This window comes from Cupressus sempervirens, chromosome 7, assembly GCF_028749045.1.
Source record: "Cupressus sempervirens isolate cs-2001-9-10 chromosome 7, ASM2874904v1, whole genome shotgun sequence".
NCBI classification, from domain to species: Eukaryota; Viridiplantae; Streptophyta; class Pinopsida; order Cupressales; family Cupressaceae; genus Cupressus; species Cupressus sempervirens.
In genome coordinates, this window is record NC_143124.1 from 96,537,699 (window position 1) to 96,559,170 (window position 21,472).

A 21,472-nucleotide genomic window follows, 5' to 3' on the forward strand; every position below is an offset into this window, starting at 1 on the left:
CATATAAGAGAATAAACCAACTTCTAACCTAGTATCTACTGCAGCACAAAAGGCTTGTTCTGTATCTGAGATTTTCTGCATTTAATCCAGCGTTAAAAACTGAACTGTGAAGTCAAACCCAAAAGAAAGATATAAGAAAGTAAAAGACTCATACTAAATAATCACCAAGTATCTCTCAGTGAGTGGAAAATTAATGGACAGCCCTACCTTATATTCGATGGATCCGTACAGTGATTAGTCAAACTTTTAATGAAAATAAACGAAGAAATATAAAATCCAAGGCATATTACATCTATGTTGAAAAAGGACCATCCATTGCTATTTCAGCCCATGTCAAAAATGGGTTGTGTTATGATTATATTAGTTAATCTTTGATGTTTTTGTGCAGGAACATGTATACATGTGGCGGCGATCTATCACAGGCCTTCCAGAAATTATAGGTATTATTAGATTGTTCCAACATCGAATCTCCATTCTCGTCTCAAAAAGCTACTTTGGGCAACAGAATGGACTCTTAGCAAAAAGGATTTATACAAAAGCATAAAGCTATTATAGCTAAGTTAAAAAGACAATCCACTCAAATTCAAAGAAAGCGTGACGAAAAACAAGTTGTCCAGTGTACATATAAGACCAAAGAAAGGGAGAAAATAAAAATATTTTCATAATAAAATATTATTATATAATTTTCATATTTTTCTCTTTGTTAAGTTAATGTCATGGTATAACTTTCAGTGTAAATGGCACGATGGTTAGATAATTCTTCTGTCAAAATCACTGAGGACTTGCACAGAGTACCATCTATTGTGCTACACTGCACCCAGCATGTTGGCCATCATATCTCACCTGACTTCTAAATTTCATCATGTTTCCTACAGATTTGAATCTGGAGTTGTCATAGAAAACAAAATTACCACTGCACATTATCTCATTCAACTGAACGATATGCTATTATTGGCATTTAACCACTTGAAGAAGCTATTACAAAGAGATTTATGATACCTGCGGACGGAGATCTGCACTGTACCCTCTAAATAAAACTCCTCCATAACCAATTGTCCAATACTGTTTGAAACAAAAGCAAAAATACTGTAACCTCAGGCAAAAGTAAAGTCTCCAATATGACTGTTATTAGATGGTCTGTCGACTTATTCTATTTACAATGCTATAGATCACATTTTTATAATTAAAGATTACCCAATGTTCAAGCTCTTTGCCATGAGAATAATTACATCTTTTGTCAGTACTGCCAAACAAAAAGTCATCCAGAGCATTTCAGAAATATGGGAAGCAATTTCAAATGTCAGATCTTCCAGCTACGTGACCTCACAACATCTCCATTTAACATGCATCTCTCTGTTGCATTATGTGCTTATTAGCTATATATTCCCATCACTCAGCACTTTTCTGAAGCATCGTGTCAAGTTGTCCACAGACCTGATTCAGCATATACATAAATATCAAAGCATTGATTACAAGCTTCATAAAGAATGAACATCATATAAGGGGACTTACGATTGGGCATTGGACTAACCTTTATTTTCAATTCAGCTATTGCACCAAGTCCACTCAACTCACACTGGCCAGGCTATGGCCTACTTGACAGATTAAGCAATATCTATTTGACAGATTAAGCAATATCTATTTAGAAGTTCAAGAGTCAATTCCAGATGAATATGTTCGCTTTAAATGTTCACAATTAAGGTCATGAGAAAGAATCAACAATTTTGATGAAGCAAACTTAGAGAAACATATTACCTGTATGATCCACCTGCTAAGCCCAAATGGTACATCCTACAAAGGAAAAAGGTTTACTGAACATGCTCTGGATGAATAGCGATAACTAACATAACAATGTTTATATTTATGAGAAACAAGCCATGCCCTTAACATTGTGATTATGATACACCATCTCATTCTTAAAATTGTGACCTCGCTCTACCATTTCATTGAAGATTTTCTTCGCCTCCTCTGTTCTGCCATATTTGCACAGTCCATTCATCAAAGTGCCATACAAGATATCATCAGGAATAATACCTTTATCCAGCATCTCCTGAAAAAGACTCAAAGCCTCTTCAAAATTTCCTTCATTGCATAACCCTCCAATTATGGCACTATATGTCATCAAGTAAGGGGCTAGACGTTTTTCCATCATATCTTCAAAAAGTTTCTTTGCTGCCAAAACATTACCTTCGTTGCAATATCCAGCAATAAGCACAGTATATGTAATGCCATCTGGGCTAGGACCTAACTCTAACATTTGATCAAAAAGTCTCTCAGCCTCTCTCATATTCCCATCCTTACACATCCCTCTAATTAATGTAGTATATGTTACAGTATCTGGAACAAGGCCTTTCCCTAACATTTCCTCATACAAACATGCCGCCTTCTGCATATTATGTGCTTTACAAAGTCCATCAAGTAATATGTTATATGTGACAGTGCTGGGGCTATGCCCTTTGCCCAACATCTCATATAAAAGATCCATGGCTTCCCCTACTTTATCCTCTTTACACAATCCATCCATAAATGTGCTATAAGTGACAGCATTTGGACTCTGACCCTTTTCTAGCATATGTCTAAAAATCATTCTAGCCTCGGCAATCCTTCTCTTCTTGCAAAATCCATCAATAACAGTATTGTACATGGTGACGTCCAGAGGCATACTTTTTTGTAGCATTACCTCCATCAGCTCTAAGGCCTCTTTTAATTTCCCTTCCTCGCACAACCAAGCAAGCCATGTACTGTATGTGAAAATATCAGGTCTGTGTCCTTCCTCTATCATTTCTTGCAAAATAGCTACTGACTCAGTACTTTTACCATGCTTGAAGAACCCATCCAACAATGTATTATAAATAACAACACCTGGACTGAGGCCTCTGTGCGACATTTGGCAAAATAGCTTCATGGCATCCTGCATTCTACCCACCTTGCAGAGACCCTTAATAATTGTTCCAAAGGTCACTACACTAGGTCTATGACCCATTTTCTCTAATTGCCAAAAAAGTTGAAAAGCATATTCTATCTGACCAATTTTACAATAACAATTAAGGACGGTGTTGAAAGTGACAATATCGGGACACACTCCTCCCTTAATCATGAGCCCATAAATCCTCATCATTGGCATTAACTGGCCAATGCCCTGTTTGCAGAGCCCATCCATCAATGTATTGCAAATAAGAAGATCGGGCCTATGCCCTTTCGCCAACATTTGATTAAAGAACTCTACCGCTTTCTGCGTTTTCCCTACTTTACATAACCCCTTCACCATTATACCAAAGGTAACAATACTAGGCTTGTAACCCATTTTTTCTATTTGCATGAAAACTTGAAAAACGGACTCAATCTGACCATACTCACAATGACAGTTGAGAATGGTATTGAATGTAACAATGTCAGGCACTAATCCTGAATTAACCATTAAGTTATGGAGACCCAGCGCAGAATTATAGTCCTTAGCCCTGGTGAGGGCTCCTAGTACAATATTGCAGGTAACTACTGTGGGCATCATGGATTTTATTTCTAGCATTTTTCTCACTTCGCTGAGGGCATTGTTAACATTGTTGGAGGAACAGAGGCGTAGTATGTGATTGTGAAAATCGGATTGCTGTGGCAAAGAAGTCTTCCCGCTATTGTTTTTATGAGGACTGTAAACTTTATTACTGCAAAAATGTCTGGGTATGAATATAATCGAACACATACCGTATTTGGGGAAGGATTTTATGACATGTCTCGCATGAACCATAGCTGAGGAAGTTCGACTATACAGTCATGGCCCGGAATCCTGAGCTGGTGCTTCCCTTCAAGGTTTATGCGAGAGTTTCAAATTCCATTCTTCATTAAAAACCTGAAGTCGGTCATCTTCATATTATTATTCAGAAAATTTGAATGCTGTTTATGAGGGGTGGAAGGGAAAACTTCACGATGGCGGATACCAGACCATTTTTAGGTCTGTGAATAAAATAGCCCGCCCGTCCTCGTTTTCTATATTTCCTTATGTTTACAATGTTTTATATGTAATAATTAATATACTCTTTAAATTTGTTTAATAATATTTTTAATTATCAGTTTTCTAGAGGGACATACGTATGTTTTGTTTTTGTCTTCTGATCTGAAATTTTAAAAAAATCAACAAATTCATAGATTTGAGACCAAGGTAGATAGTCCTTAATATTGTTTTTTTTTTTTGTCTCTTGAATTGTTTTTCATACTTTAGAGTTTTTTCTTTAAAGCAAACTTACAACTTATTAGTTGAGATCAAGTTGTTAGAAAAAATGAAATATAAAACAAGGAGGGTTCTGTGTAGCTCTAGTCCCTGCCTTTGGTGGGTTTGGAAGGAGGTGTGTAAAATGTGGAGACATGTCAAGGAGATGCCAATGCGAAATGGCTATCCAACCTACGGAATTGTTGTGTATTACAATTTTTTAATTAGTTATAAATTAAAGCAATTGTTTTTTAATTTCAATTTAATATTAAATAATAGATTTATGTCTATTCCATGGGTTGGGTAGACGCTTCCCACTCTTACTACCACTATAATTGATTTAACTTCTTGCTGCATTGTTGGAGAGTACAGCCTGAATTTATGACTTGTTGTGGTTGTTTGTGTAGCTCCTAGCTTTTCTCCTTTTTGTTGTTGTTGCTAGTTTTTTTCTAGCTCTATGTTGTTGTTGCTATGCAACCAGTGGAAAATAAATGTTGCATTGTGACAAAATGTTTCTTTATGAAAAAAATTACACCTTAATCCTACAAATATTTGACAACATAAAAGATTAAAAGCACTATGCATAGATCATGATGTGTAAGCAATAACTCATCCAAGCAAATGAGTCCATTTGTTGCCAAACGATATAGATGCAAATTTATATATAGCAACTTGATAACCTGAAAATGTGGCCAATTAATTCCCATATCCAAGAAGCACCCCAAAGGGGCTAGACAATTTCTCCAGTTATAAATGAAATTAAGCATTTCAACTTGTTGTTTAATTGTCATCAGCTATTGGAACTAGTAATGTATCTTATTGAAAAGCTTCTCAAACAAATATTTTAGGTCAATATTTTTTATGAATAGACCTTTTCCATTAATTAAAATTTAAAGATACCAAAAACAAACTTTAGGAAGTTCAGAATACATAGATAAACTATAAAAATCAACATCGTTAACCTCATTAGGATGTTTAGTAGCAGTAACTTGCCACCGTCAGTTTCAAATACTTGGCATTAATATCATGACGTGTAACAAATACTTGAGAATATCAAATCAAGATGAGCATGAACAAATGGCAATTCCTTGCCAAGAAATAAAATTATACATGAATAGACTCCACTCCCGATACTGATCAGACAAAAAGATTGTCAATTACAAAAAAGCATTCCAAGCAGTATGCAATAACCTAGGGGTATAATTAAATCACAAGTGAAATAAATATAAAATTGACATCCATGAAATATGAGTGAGTTATAATACAGTTTAAGACTATTGTTGATTTAAAAAAGAAAACAAGCAAAGAATAATATATTTGCTACAATACCAGACATAAAATTGGAAATCGAGTATATGGACCAATCAAGTAGAGCTAAGAGACAGAAGCAAGTTTTTGATGTTTCAAATTTTGCATTAACTATAAAAATGTAATGTCCCCATTTTAGCAGTTGACCAAGTGTGTGTGCGTTAGCCTTGTTCTACATGGTCCCGAGGGCTAACGAAGGGTTTAATGGGATCTTGGAGTGTTTTGGCCTAGTCATTTCCAATTTGGGCCAAAACGAAGTTGATTTACTCAGTTTCAGGCATACTTACTATTTTTAGTAAGTCGGCAGGACACAGTGCAGGTCAATTTTGGTGATTGGATTCGATACTCCTCGGTGAGAGCTTTCCGATGAGCTATCACTCGCATTATTCGGAGTTCAATTGCTAATACATTTTAATGCCTAAAGTTTTATTAAAGTAACGTCTAATTTAATTGTAAAATATTAAAGTGTTACTTTAATATTTATTTTATGGTGATGTGTACCCAAGGGAGACATAAGGGGTATTTTAATATATGTTTTATATTACACATCTTTTATCCCACATTGCCCATATGAGTTGAGCGGACCCGTGGGAATAGAATAAAAGGAAGCATCTGTGGCTTCATTAGACAAGGTTGAATATGAGAAGAAATTGGTATGTGAGTTGCAGCTCAGTTCTTGGCATTTGAGGACGTCTATCCTCTCTTGTAACATTCTAGACGTCATTCCCTTGGGGTTTGGCCTTTGGAATTCTTTGTTTTTGGCTTCATTATCAGGCAGTTTAGTTGCATTTCCGGCTACAGGCAGATTTGGTATTTTGCTCATATCTTCTTCACTACTTGTCCGACGCTTATGCCGCTTTGAGGGAATGGTATTACGAAGGTAGTGGACTGATTGAAGGACAAAGTATTGTAGCAGCAAGTTCGTAAGCATGGGTTGGAGTATTATGACAATATTGCTGAAGTAATTAGTGAGTTGATAAATCTGCCATGTATTTGGTTTTATGAATTCTGAAAATAACATTTTATTAGCAGCAGTTCATTTCCACTTTGCATATTATTGTAGTTCCTTTCTTGTTTATGTTGTATGATACCAATTCCATGCATGAAACACAACAAACAAATAAACGTTTGATTTTCGGAGTTATAAGGGGTTTTAAGAAGTTGAATGCAAACTGTTTGACATAATTCCTTTCAGCAATTTGGTTTAGTTTTTTGGGACATCCAGGGGTGCCCATTACAGTGGTATCAGAGCTATAAGTCTTGCCATCCTGTGGAGGTCTTATAGGGAATTTGGAACAGCCGGATAGAGGGAAAAAGTAAGTAAAAAACACAGGCTAAGCATTTATGTTTGAGCATGCGACAGGGGTCTTATAATTTTCGCGATACCAAAGCAAGACAAAATAGGATTTCAGACTTGCAAAGCAAACAGTCTAGTACATCCGTGCAGGGGGACATTGAATTCAACCATACAGACACAGAGGAGATATTCTGTGATCAGGACAATAATATGGGTGATCGAGATGACAGGAATACAGGATTAGGCGGAGGCAGAAATGCTGGTCCAGATCAGGAGGAGGTACTGTTTCGACAGTTACTGGATACATTAGAGCAGGGGCAGCGTATGCAGCAGGAGCAGAATAGGCGAATGGACATGATGTTGCAGCTCATGGCTAGACAGATGGGTGTCAATATTAATCCAGGTGATGCCAACAACAGAAACAATAACAATAAGGGAAACAATAACAACGGGGGAAACAATAACCATGAAGGCCAAGGCAACAACAATGGTCCTGAGAATAACATTAATGGTAATAATGGACACGGCAACAATGGGAATGAGGCTGATAACTTTAGACACGTTGCACGCCCAGCACGGACTGTGAGCTCGAGACCTCTTCTACCCACTTTTCCACCCAGAGATCCGGTTCATCCAGTAAACGAACCGCAGATTACCGAGTTACAGGATCAGTTCAGGAGGGACTGGGAGGCTAGTGGACCAGAGTTTCAGGCGAATATTTCTCTTAGAGATTATATGGACTTGAGGATGAGACACATGCCTAAAGCAGGAGGGAGGAATCAAAACTTTGAGCTGAGGAAGAAAGTTGGAAAACTTTCTTTACCTTATTATGATGCTTCAGGGAAGATGACTGCACGAGCTTGGGTGCAGAAGGTAGATACATACTTGCAGCTTAATCCTATGCCTGAGGAGGAGGCTATCAAGTATGCGGCTATGCACTTGGATGGCATTGCACATGAATGGTGGCATCATGGCATGGTGACTTTGGGGCATAATCAGATTACATCCTATGAGGAATTCACTGAAACATTGATTGGGAGGAGCACTTACATCATCTAGAGGAGGTGTTATCTATTCTGGAGAGAGAGTCATTGTATGCCAAGGAATCTAAATGTGAGTTTGGCATGACTGAGCTCCTTTACCTGGGGCATATCATTAGTGCAGATGGCGTTCGGGTTGATCCCGAAAAGATTAGAGCTATTGTAGAATGGCCTACTCCCACAAACCTTAGACAGCTTAAGGGATTCTTTGGTTTATGTGGTTTTTATAGGAGGTTTGTTAAGGGATTCTCACATATTGCTACACCCTTGACAGATCTTACCAGGAAAGGAGCCTTCGTGTGGACAGGGGCAGCACAGAGGTGTTTTGAGCATTTCAAGCAGGTAATGTCTTCATGTCCAGTTCTAGCTCTATCGGATTTCACGAAGCCTTTTGAGCTTCATTGTGATGCATCTGGTGATGGGATTGGAGCAGTATTGATGCAGGAGAAGCATCCCATTGCATTCGAGAGTAGGAAGCTCCGAGGAGTTGAGAAAAGTTATTCTGTCTATGACCGGGAGATGTTGGCCATAATGCACGCATTGGCCAAATTTTGATCATATTTGGTAGGTGGACGTTTTGTGATCAAGACTGATCACAACAGTATTAAATACTTCATGAGCCAGCGTGATCTTAATGACCGGCAACAAAAATGGGTGACTAAATTGCAAGCTTTTGACTTTGACATAGAGTTTGTCAAAGGTAAGAAAAATGTGGTGGCTGATGCCTTATCTCGGAGACCTCACTTATGTGCTATGGCAGAGATTTCAGGAGATTGGAGAGATCGGATTATAGCAGAGTATGTCGGAGATGCTTGGGCTTCTAGATTGATTTCAGGTACCATACAGGATGATCGCTATGAGGTGATAGATGGATTGATCAGAGTTCAGGACAGGGTTTATTTGATTCCATCATCACATTTGAGAGAGGCGATACTGAAGGCATTTCATGATGCACCCACAGCTGGACATCCGGGGGTCTTCAAGACCTACAGGCAGATCCGAGAGCGGTTTTCATGGAAAGGGCTCAAGGATGATGTTCAGAGGTATGTCAAGGAGTGTGTGGTTTGTCAACAGAATAAGGGAGAACACACATTTCCTACAAGTTTATTACAGCCCTTGCCCATTCCTGATAGGAAATGGGAAAGTATTTCGATGGACTTCATCACTGGTTTACCACGAGTACAGGGAAGGGATTGCATCTATGTGGTGGTGGACCGCTTGACGAAGTTTGCTCACTTCATTGCTATTTCGTCCACTTACACAGCAGCACAGGTGGCAGAGCTTTTCTTTAAAGAGATATTCAGGTTACATGGGTTGCCCAGATTCATTGTCAGCGACCGGGATAGTAAGTTTATGAGTGTTTTTTGGCAAGAGTTGTTTAGGTTGTGTGGTACAGATCTTACACCTAGCACTAGTTATCATCCGCAAACAGATGGGCAAACAGAGATTGTGAATAAATGGGCGGAAGGATGTTTGAGGAACTATGTAACTACACAACAAAAGGCTTGGATCAGATGGTTGCATATGGGAGAGTATTGTTATAACACCACTTATCATATGTCCATCAAGATGACTCCTTTCATGGCACTCTATGGTTATGAAGCACCTAGCTTCATGGATTTAGTTTTGGGGGACAATAGAGTGCCCAAAGCCAAAAACTTATTGCAGGATAGTCAGGACATCCTGAAAGTGCTCAAAGAGAATATACAACAGGCCCAGAATCAACAGAAATTGTATGCTGATCAGCACCGAATAGAGCGCAGCTTCGAGGTAGGGGATATGGTTTACTTGAGGCTACAACCATATAGACAGTCATCGCTCAAGAAGAGCGGAGCTGAAAAGTTGAAACCTAGATTTTATGGTCCATACAGGGTGATTCGCAAAGTGGGCAAAGTCGCCTATGAGCTTGAGCTTCCAGAAGGCAATCGAGTGCACAATGTGTTTCATGTGTCTAGGCTTAAGAAAGCCATTGGTCAGAGTGTAGTGCCTTCTGCAGATTTACCCCCTTTGGATGAGGAGGGGAAGCTTGTGTTAGTACCTGAGGCTATTCTGGATACCAGAGAGAGGAAGCTTAGAAGCAGGATAGTGAAGGAGTATTTGGTCAGATGGAAAGACCTGCCGGAGGAAGATTCTACATGGGAGAGTGAGCAGGTTATTCAGCAGGCTGGACTGAGATTGCTTGAGGACAAGCAATTTCAAGGGGGGCGGACTGTAATGTCCCCATTTTAGCAGTTGACCAAGTGTGTGTGCGTTAGCCTTGTTCTACATGGTCTCGAGGGCTAATGAAGGGTTTAATGGGATCTTGGAGTGTTTTGGCCTAGTCATTTCCAATTTGGGCCAAAACGAAGTTGATTTACTCAGTTTCAGGCATACTTACTATTTTTAGTAAGTCGACAGGACACAGTGCAGGTCAATTTTGGTGATTGGATTCGATACTCCTCGGTGAGAGCTTTCCGATGAGCTATCACTCGCATTATTCGGAGTTCGATTGCTAATACATTTTAATGCCTGAAGTTTTATTAAAGTAACGTCTAATTTAATTGTAAAATATTAAAGTGTTACTTTAATATTTATTTTATGGTGATGTGTACCCAAGGGAGACATAAGGGGTATTTTAATATATGTTTTATATTACACATCTTTTATCCCACATTGCCCATATGAGTTGAGCGGACCCGTGGGAATAGAATAAAAGGAAGCATATGTGGCTTCATTAGACAAAGTTGAATATGAGAAGAAATTGGTATGTGAGTTGCAGCTCAGTTCTTGGCATTTGAGGACGTCTATCCTCTCTTGTAACATTCTAGACGTCATTCCCTTGGGGTTTGGCCTTTGGAATTCTTTGTTTTTGGCTTCATTATCAGGCAGTTTAGTTGCATTTCCGGCTACAGGCAGATTTGGTATTTTGCTCATATCTTCTTCACTACTTGTCCGACGCTTATGCCGCTTTGAGGGAATGGTATTACGAAGGTAGTGGATTGATTGAAGGACAAAGTATTGTAGCAGCAAGTTCGTAAGCATGGGTTGGAGTATTATGACAATATTGCTGAAGTAATTAGTGAGTTGATAAATCTGCCATGTATTTGGTTTTATGAATTCTGAAAATAACATTTTATTAGCAGCAGTTCATTTTCACTTTGCATATTATTGTAGTTCCTTTCTTGTTTATGTTGTATGATACCAATTCCATGCATGAAACACAACAAACAAATAAACGTTTGATTTCCGGAGTTATAAGGGGTTTTAAGAAGTTGAATGCAAACTGTTTGACATAATTCCTTTCAGCAATTTGGTTTAGTTTTTTGGGACATCCAGGGGTGCCCATTACAGTGGTATTAGAGCTATAAGTCTTGCCATCCTGTGGAGGTCTTATAGGGAATTTGGAACAGCCGGATAGAGGGAAAAAGTAAGTAAAAAACACAGGCTAAGCATTTATGTTTGAGCATGCGACAGGGGTCTTATAATTTTCGCGATACCAAAGCAAGACAAAATAGGATTTCAGACTTGCAAAGCAAACAGTCTAGTACATCCGTGCAGGGGGACATTGAATTCAACCATACAGACACAGAGGAGATATTCTGTGATCAGGACAATAATATGGGTGATCGAGATGACAGGAATACAGGATTAGGCGGAGGCAGAAATGCTGGTCCAGATCAGGAGGAGGTACTGTTTCGACAGTTACTGGATACATTAGAGCAGGGGCAGCGTATGCAGCAGGAGCAGAATAGGCGAATGGACATGATGTTGCAGCTCATGGCTAGATAGATGGGTGTCAATATTAATCCAGGTGATGCCAACAACAGAAACAATAACAACAAGGGAAACAATAACAACGGGGGAAACAATAACCATGAAGGCCAAGGCAACAACAATGGTCCTGAGAATAACATTAATGGTAATAATGGACACGGCAACAATGGGAATGAGGCTGATAACTTTAGACACGTTGCACGCCCAGCACGGACTGTGAGCTCGAGACCTCTTCTACCCACTTTTCCACCCAGAGATCCGGTTCATCCAGTAAACGAACCGTAGATTACCGAGTTACAGGATCAGTTCAGGAGGGACTGGGAGGCTAGTGGACCAGAGTTTCAGGCGGATATTTCTCTTAGAGATTATATGGACTTGAGGATGAGACACATGCCTAAAGCAGGAGGGAGGAATCAAAACTTTGAGCTGAGGAAGAAAGTTGGAAAACTTTCTTTACCTTATTATGATGCTTCAGGGAAGATGACTGCACGAGCTTGGGTGCAGAAGGTAGATACATACTTGCAACTTAATCCTATGCCTGAGGAGGAGGCTATCAAGTATGCGGCTATGCACTTGGATGGCATTGCACATGAATGGTGGCATCATGGCATGGTGACTTTGGGGCATAATCAGATTACATCCTATGAGGAATTCACTGAAACATTGATTGGGAGGAGCACTTACATCATCTAGAGGAGGTGTTATCTATTCTGGAGAGAGAGTCATTGTATGCCAAGGAATCTAAATGTGAGTTTGGCATGACTGAGCTCCTTTACCTGGGGCATATCATTAGTGCAGATGGCGTTCGGGTTGATCTCGAAAAGATTAGAGCTATTGTAGAATGGCCTACTCCCACAAACCTTACACAGCTTAAGGGATTCTTTGGTTTATGTGGTTTTTATAGGAGGTTTGTTAAGGGATTCTCACAGATTGCTACACCCTTGACAGATCTTACCAGGAAAGGAGCCTTCGTGTGGACAGGGGCAGCACAGAGGTGTTTTGAGCATTTCAAGCAGGTAATGTCTTCATGTCCAGTTCTAGCTCTACCGGATTTCACGAAGCCTTTTGAGCTTCATTGTGATGCATCTGGTGATGGGATTGGAGCAGTATTGATGCAGGAGAAGCATCCCATTGCATTCGAGAGTAGGAAGCTCCGAGGAGTTGAGAAAAGTTATTCTGTCTATGATCGGGAGATGTTGGCCATAATGCACGCATTGGCCAAATTTTGATCATATTTGGTAGGTGGACGTTTTGTGATCAAGACTGATCACAACAGTATTAAATACTTCATGAGCCAGCGTGATCTTAATGACCGGCAACAAAAATGGGTGACTAAATTGCAAGCTTTTGACTTTGACATAGAGTTTGTCAAAGGTAAGAAAAATGTGGTGGCTGATGCCTTATCTCGGAGACCTCACTTATGTGCTATGGCAGAGATTTCAGGAGATTGGAGAGATCGGATTATAGCAGAGTATGTCGGAGATGCTTGGGCTTCTGGATTGATTTCAGGTACCATACAGGATGATCGCTATGAGGTGATAGATGGATTGATCAGAGTTCAGGACAGGGTTTATTTGATTCCATCATCACATTTGAGAGAGGCGATACTGAAGGCATTTCATGATGCACCCAGAGCTGGACATCCGGGGGTCTTCAAGACCTACAGGCAGATCCGAGAGCGGTTTTCATGGAAAGGGCTCAAGGATGATGTTCAGAGGTATGTCAGGGAGTGTGTGGTTTGTCAATAGAATAAGGGAGAACACACATTTCCTGTAGGTTTATTACAGCCCTTGCCCATTCCTGATAGGAAATGGGAAAGTATTTCGATGGACTTCATCACTGGTTTACCACGAGTACAGGGAAGGGATTGCATCTATGTGGTGGTGGACCGCTTGACGAAGTTTGCTCACTTCATTGCTATTTCGTCCACTTACACAGCAGCACAGGTGGCAGAGCTTTTCTTTAAAGAGATATTCAGGTTACATGGGTTGCCCAGATTCATTGTCAGCGACCGGGATAGTAAGTTTATGAGTGTTTTTTGGCAAGAGTTGTTTAGGTTGTGTGGTACAGATCTTACACCTAGCACTAGTTATCATCCGCAAACAGATGGGCAAACAGAGATTGTGAATAAATGGGCGGAAGGATATTTGAGGAACTATGTAACTACACAACAAAAGGCTTGGATCAGATGGTTGCATATGGGAGAGTATTGTTATAACACCACTTATCATATGTCCATCAAGATGACTCCTTTCATGGCACTCTATGGTTATGAAGCACCTAGCTTCATGGATTTAGTTTTGGGGGACAGTAGAGTGCCCAAAGCCAAAAACTTATTGCAGGATAGTCAGGACATCCTGAAAGTGCTCAAAGAGAATATACAACAGGCCCAGAATCAACAGAAATTGTATGCTGATCAGCACCGAATAGAGCGCAGCTTCGAGGTAGGGGATATGGTTTATTTGAGGCTACAACCATATAGACAGTCATCGCTCAAGAAGAGCGGAGCTAAAAAGTTGAAACCTTGATTTTATGGTCCATACAGGGTGATTCACAAAGTGGGCAAAGTCGCCTATGAGCTTGAGCTTCCAGAAGGCAATCAAGTGCACAATGTGTTTCATGTGTCTAGGCTTAAGAAAGCCATTGGTCAGAGTGTAGTGCCTTCTGCAGATTTACCCCCTTTGGATGAGGAGGGGAAGCTTGTGTTAGTACCTGAGGCTATTCTGGATACCAGAGAGAGGAAGCTTAGAAGCAGGATAGTGAAGGAGTATTTGGTCAGATGGAAAGACCTGCCAGAGGAAGATTCTACATGGGAGAGTGAGCAGGTTATTCAGCAGGCTGGACTGAGATTGCTTGAGGACAAGCAATTTCAAGGGGGGCGGACTGTAATGTCCCCATTTTAGCAGTTGACCAAGTGTGTGTGCGTTAGCCTTGTTCTACATGGTCCCGAGGGCTAACAAAGGGTTTAATGGGATCTTGGAGCGTTTTGGCCTAGTCATTTCCAATTTGGGCCAAAACGAAGTTGATTTACTCAGTTTCAGGCATACTTACTATTTTTAGTAAGTCAGCAGGACACAGTGCAGGTCAATTTTGGTGATTGGATTCGATACTCCTTGGTGAGAGCTTTCCGATGAGCTATCACTCGCATTATTCGGAGTTCGATTGCTAATACATTTTAATGCCTGAAGTTGTATTAAAGTAACGTCTAATTTAATTGTAAAATATTAAAGTGTTACTTTAATATTTATTTTATGGTGATGTGTACCCAAGGGAGACATAAGGGGTATTTTAATATATGTTTTATATTACACATCTTTTATCCCACATTGCCCATATGAGTTGAGCGGACCCGTGGGAATAGAATAAAAGGAAGCATCTGTGGCTTCATTAGACAAGGTTGAATATGAGAAGAAATTGGTATGTGAGTTGCAGCTCAGTTCTTGGCATTTGAGGACGTCTATCCTCTCTTGTAACATTCTAGACGTCATTCCCTTGGGGTTTGGCCTTTGGAATTCTTTGTTTTTGGCTTCATTATCAGGCAGTTTAGTTGCATTTCCGGCTACAGGCAGATTTGGTATTTTGCTCATATCTTCTTCACTACTTGTCCGACGCTTATGCCACTTTGAGGGAATGGTATTACGAAGGTAGTGGACTGATTGAAGGACAAAGTATTGTAGCAGCAAGTTCGTAAGCATGGGCTGGAGTATTATGACAATATTGCTGAAGTAATTAGTGAGTTGATAAATCTGCCATGTATTTGGTTTTATGAATTCTGAAAATAACATTTTATTAGCAGCAGTTCATTTCCACTTTGCATATTATTGTAGTTCCTTTCTTGTTTATGTTGTATGATACCAATTCCATGCATGAAACACAACAAACAAATAAACGTTTGATTTCCGGAGTTATAAGGGGTTTTAAGAAGTTGAATGCAAACTGTTTGACATAATTCCTTTCAGCAATTTGGTTTAGTTTTTTGGGACATCCAGGGGTGCCCATTACAAAAAAATCTAAAAGTGGTGAATGTAAATCTAGTCAAGTTCGACAAAGAATACAAATAGAGTTATGAAAACCAAAGAATATCATTTTCATTTCTCGTAATGTTATCTCCTAAGATATTCCATATGTTTTAGCAATAGGGATACCTAGTGATCCACCAAGAGCATGGTATACACTGAAAGAGATGTTGATCTTATTTCAACCCAGCACTAAAAAGCATGATCTATTATTGTAATCTTACTTAGTATTAATGCAAATACATTTAAACTTTGAAGTAATAAAATCACTCAATGCCAGAGTTAGTAAAATTATTGAAGTAGCAAACATCTTTTCTAGAGGTTGGAGAAGGAATTATCAATTTAACACCCACTCTTTATGAGGTAAGCTTGGTACTAAACTGAATGAGCTAAAGCTCAAGATTTAGAATGTGTTTTCAAAAAAAAACTATCAATCTATATCTTCTGAGTTCATTGGAATTGTGTTTAAGGTAATTTACTATTTGGGGACCAGGACACTTCATAAGTTGCTTTGTAAGCAAATAACTACAATGTAGTTCCTGGCAATATCACATCTTGAAGCCTATAAAAAATGAAACCATAGAAATTAAAATTCCAAATAACTCTTTTTTTTTTGTCGTAAACAGAATATTGAACAAAATATACAATACATGACACACAAGATTTTCTAAGATTAAATTCTGGTATTAATTTCGTAATGAAATGATTTGTAATTATACTTTAATGAAATGTGTTAATACACAAAAGAGAGATTATAATTACATCCTTAATTATCCACAACCATTTATAATATATATATATATATATATATATATATATATATATATATATATATATATATATATATATATATATATATATATATATATATATAATGAAATCAATTATATTATATAATATACATTTAAAATTAAAATCCACTATTAATTTGCTATCGAAATGAGATTTAGTTATATCTAGTAAACAAAATATCTTAGCACACCAAAGAGAGATTGATTAGTAGTTAGTGAAAAAATGTCAATATAAAATGCAATCAATTGCATTATAATTTGAAATTCTTGGAAAATAAGTGCAATAAGAGCTTCTACCTCACCGCCAAAAATAGTTTGACATAATAGGAGGTCAAGTCATTTTTCCAAAAATATATCTTAATGGTTCATGTCCAAGTGGGCTTTATCAAGTTTAGCTTCTTCGGATGAAATTGGCAATTGTTGTTGCAACAACGAGATAGTTCAATTATCAATCATAGGTGTGCACAAATTTTAGCATCTCTAATTTGAGTATTTTAGTTTGATTTTATGTTTTTTTTAATAATTAATCTATGAATTTGATCAGAGTGTTTGAAAGAGAACTCGAACAATGGTGGGTTTTGAGAAATCTAATGATCTTATTATGGTGGAAAAAAGGGACAAGAGGATAGCATTTGTAACTAATAACAAGCCCAAATTTTTGAATTCCCAAAACAAACCATGCTAAATGATTTGGCAAAACCATTTTAGTAAAAGAAAATGTAACAATGCTCAAATCATTTTAAACAATACTTATTGGAAAATGGTAGTCTAAATAGGACTTTTGTTATATGTTGTTGTTGAAAGTGTAGAAGAATGTAATATAGGAGCATAATAAATTTTACAACAGAGGAACAAGAAAAAATACACAAACCTTGCATGGGGAGAAATATTCTGAATACGAAGACTTGTAGGTGCCAAGGATCCCCTATCTCTTAACCTTTCGTCAAACCACTCCATTTCTCTATAGTCATCATATTGCAGACTTAAGTGAGGAGGGCTTCTGCTACATCTTTTGCAGTTGTAGCTTTTGATGTAGATTTTTTTTTTGACTTACAATTTATAGACCACACCCATCATTTGCTACCTGAAATTTAAGAGGCAATTTTGAAGATGATCCTGATAAACATAGGTTAGTGAAGAGCTCACTTTTTTTGTCTGCAACTATCAACCAAAATGTATTAGCATATAGTTACCGCTTCAATTTGTTTAGGACTAAAAAAATGAATATAGCTTCATTATAAACATGGTAACTTGTGTAGTGGTCTAAGAACATGCCATCTAGCTTTCGAAGTGTTGGTAGACATATGGACACGTGCATGTCATTTTGCTTCTAGCAAAGCAATTGTCTTCCACCTATCCCATGCACATGACATATGTAAGTATTGATAAGGTGCAAGGACAATTATATCAATGCTACGTGCAAATCAAATCTTTTTTCCCAAATTTGTGAATTGGAAAAGGACAAAATTGTCGGCAATATTAGCCTTGCCCAATCAAAAAAATGCAAAAATAAGGGGAAAATCAGTTAATGAACTAATTACAGTTAGAGCATAGGATATTAACACAAAAACAGTTTCCAAAAAGATGATTAATTGTAAACGAGTGACTTGAAAACTTTAGTCTCCTGCCTAAAGGCAGGTACTAATAATTAACATATGAATTACTAGCTTAAGATCTTATTTTATACTATTCATATTTAAAGTATTTAATGATATCCCTTAAGAGTAAAATACTCAATCTATTCAGTGTTGGATACAATTGTTCAATTGTGTGTTGTCTTTGATGTTACACAAATGTCATATCAGTTATCAAACATAGTCTACCGAGCTCAATTGGTAAGCAAAGCAAAAGACAAAGTCTACCGAGCTCAGATGTTTAGCAGAGTGAATTACAGAGTCTATCAAGCATTTCTGGAAGTTATACTGTGAAGATAATTTTTACCGAGCTCACTCGGGTGTCGAAGGATTCTGTGGCAAAAGTCAGTTTCTACCGAGCTCACAAAGTCAGCGAAGGAAAGTCAGTGTTTACCGACTTCACTCAGTCTCCAAAGGATTTTACAAAGTTCACAGTGTTTACCGAGCTTCATTTGGTTAACACTGGAAATCATTTCTGGAGCAGTGTTTACCAAGTAGGGTAAGCCAATGAAGAATTTCATTTTTTTGGGAAATGAAGCTTAATTGTTTCATGTAATGTTTGTAGCCGACTGATGTAATGATTATTGGTAATTGTAACTTGTAAATGAGCTGACTTGATAATTTGTAAGGTATAAATAAAAGGTCAAGTTGTGAATTCAAAAGTATGGATGAATGAGCAAGCATGCAAGTGAGTCGATTGTGTGAAGAGGAAGGTGTGAGCAAATTTTAAAGAAGGATTAGATATCCTTGAGGAGAAGAAAAGTTGTATTTGATTAGAGAGGATCTAGTGAAGCAAAACAAAGATCTGTAACAACAAAGTTTAGTTGCATCTCATTTAGGTCACTTCATTGTTACTTTTTCATCATTGTAGCAATGATTTCCAAATCTCTTAACAGAGCTGGTTTAACAACCATTTTTGTAAATCCTTTAACAAGGTGGAAAATTCTATTGAATTGTTCTCAAGTCCTCTAGCAAGGCCACTCCTAGCAGGGTGAATAAATCCTCTAACAAGGTCACACCTAACAGTGTGTTTTGTAACCTTTAACAAGGTTGGCTCCTAACAGGGCTCACTTTAGAAGAGTGAAAATTGGTAGCTAGTTATTTGGTGGTTTTTCCCATATTGGGTTTCCACATTAAATCTGGTGTCTCTTGTGTTGATGTTATTTATTTTATGCATGCATGTTAAATCTTTGTGAATGCTTAATAAGTTAACATATATCTACCGAGTTATAGCATTTTTTTTCGGTGTGGCTACCGAGTGATAGCAGTAACTAGTTTTATAAGACATCTAAGAGATCTGTGGATTTTTTTTGTGGTAACTGATTCACCCCCCGTCTCAGTTACTCCATCTATATTTTCAACAATTGGTATCAGAGCTTTTGGTGCTTGCAGGAAGGATTTCAAGGATCTAAGCCAAAGATTAGGATGTCTTACAAGAGGGAAATTCCAAGGCTTAATAGGGATAAATTTTTAGCATGGCAAGGTCTCATGAGACTCCATCTGGCTTCCATTAGAGATACAGGATTGAAATATCTTGATTAAGCATATGTAACTCCTTCTGGCACATTATCTGCTAATGGCATTGCTGAGAAGAAGACTCATAACACCATGATGATAGACATTGCATCTAGCCTAAGCTATGAATAATTTGATGATGTCAAGGACTACAAAATTGCCTTTGAAATGTGGAACAAGCTGAAAGATATCTATGGAGGTGATGATAATGTGAGAAGAGCCAAAGCAGAAAATCTAAGAGGACAATTTGATCAAATGAGGATGAGAGAGGATGAAAACATTGCTAAATATGTTGAAAGAGTCAAAGTAGTTGTCAGTGCAATCAAGGCTTCTAGAGGGGACATCGAGGAAGAAACAGTTGTAAGTAAAGTCTTAGAACATTACTTCCCATTTATGCAATTAGAGTTTTTGCAATTCAAGAAAGAAGATGTAAAGCAAATCATAAGATAAATTTAGAGGCCATAGTGGGAAGATTGACTGCATTTGAGTTAGATAATTATGACAACTATGTTCCAGCTTTCAAGAACATTGAATTAGCATTTGAAGCCAAGCTTTCACTCAAGGAAAAGGGTAAGAGGATAAAGGATTCTTAGTCAAAAAGTGAAGAAGAATCATAACAAAGTTCAATCAGTGATCTTGAGGTGGTTGAAGCTCTGTTGCAAGGAAATATTCTAGAGGCAAAGGGAAATACAAAGGTAAGGTTCCTCTAATATGTTTTTCATGTGAGGAAATTAGGCATATTGTTGCTAGGTTCCCAAACAAGCAAAACAAGGATGAGAAGAAAGGTCACAAGTGCAATGGCACGAAAGATTTCAAATCATTCAAGGACAAAGTTTAGAAAACATGTTTCATGGCTAAGGATTCTAATGATTTTGATGATGAAGAAGATGAAATTGTTTACATTGCTGTGAAAGATGAATTTGATAATGATGAGGAAGATAAAATGGCACTCATCTCTCATGTGAGCAAAAATGATACATGGATTATAGATAGTGGTTGCTCTTATCATATGACTGGTGATAAAACTAAGTTTGAACATTTTGAAGACTATGATGGTGGTAGTGTGAGATTTAGTAATAATGAATCTTGTTGCATAAAAGAAAGAGGAAGAATCTCGCTAACCAAAGAGCTTATATGCGATAATGCCTATTATGTTGAAGGACTAAAACACAAATTTTTGAGTGTGGCACAACTAATAAATATTGGATTTAAAATGGAATTCATGCATGGAAAAGCAAGACTAGTAGATGACAAAGGAAAGATGATTGGATCAGGCATACAAACAAAAGGTAACTTGTTCTATCTTGAACTTGGTGAATGTTCATGTTTTATTGCTCAAGTTGAAAAAATTTGGTTATGGAATAGAAGGTTGTGTCATGTGAATTTTAATAATCTGGTGAAAATAAGCAAATACAGGAAAGTAAGAGGCATTCCTAGTATAAAGAAACTTGATGTTGGTATATGTAAAAATTGTCAGATTAGTAAGATGGGAAAGACTTGCTTTAAAAGCAAGAACTATCAGTTTGAAGAAGTTTTAGAAATTGTGCATATTGACTTGTGTGGACCTATTGGAATTGAAAGCTATAATGGAGAAAAGTTCTTCATTCTTTTTGTTGATGATTACTCTAGAATGATGATTGTTATGTATCTAAGAGAAAAATCAGAAGCATTTGAGAAGTTCAAATGGTATTTGGCTAGAGTAGAGAAGGAAACAAGGAAAAGACTGAAATGCTTGAGGTCAGATAGATGTGGTGAATTCATCTCCCATGAATTCAATAACTTTTGCATTGAAAAGGGAATCAAAAGATAGGTATCAGCCCCTAGAACTCTTGAGCAAAATGGAATAACTAAAAGGAGGAATAGATCTATCATGGACTGTGCAAGAACTTTAATGATTGAAAAGAACATTGCTATCAA

At 37.8% G+C, this 21,472-nt stretch overlaps 1 protein-coding gene across 2 annotated transcripts in view; it reads right to left on the minus strand.

The window, feature by feature from the left end:
• The window catches only part of LOC149545664 (uncharacterized), a 106,585-nt gene extending 102,620 nt beyond the window's left edge, over positions 1 to 3,965 (minus strand). Inside the window, exons 1-6 of one of the 2 annotated variants that reach the window (XM_089790767.1) lie at positions 1,756 to 1,820; positions 1,532 to 1,615; positions 1,195 to 1,434; positions 1,000 to 1,062; positions 844 to 883; positions 1 to 75 (exon numbers count right to left, since the gene is read on the minus strand). In XM_089790767.1, the coding sequence (XP_089646893.1) occupies positions 1 to 75; positions 844 to 883; positions 1,000 to 1,062; positions 1,195 to 1,271 (255 nt within the window). In that variant the 5' untranslated portion in view covers positions 1,272 to 1,434; positions 1,532 to 1,615; positions 1,756 to 1,820. Of the gene's footprint in view, positions 76 to 843; positions 884 to 999; positions 1,063 to 1,194; positions 1,435 to 1,531; positions 1,616 to 1,755 lie in introns of both variants that reach the window. The other variant, XM_089790766.1, reaches the window with a different exon arrangement.
• Positions 3,966 to 21,472: the final 17,507 nt, after the last annotated feature.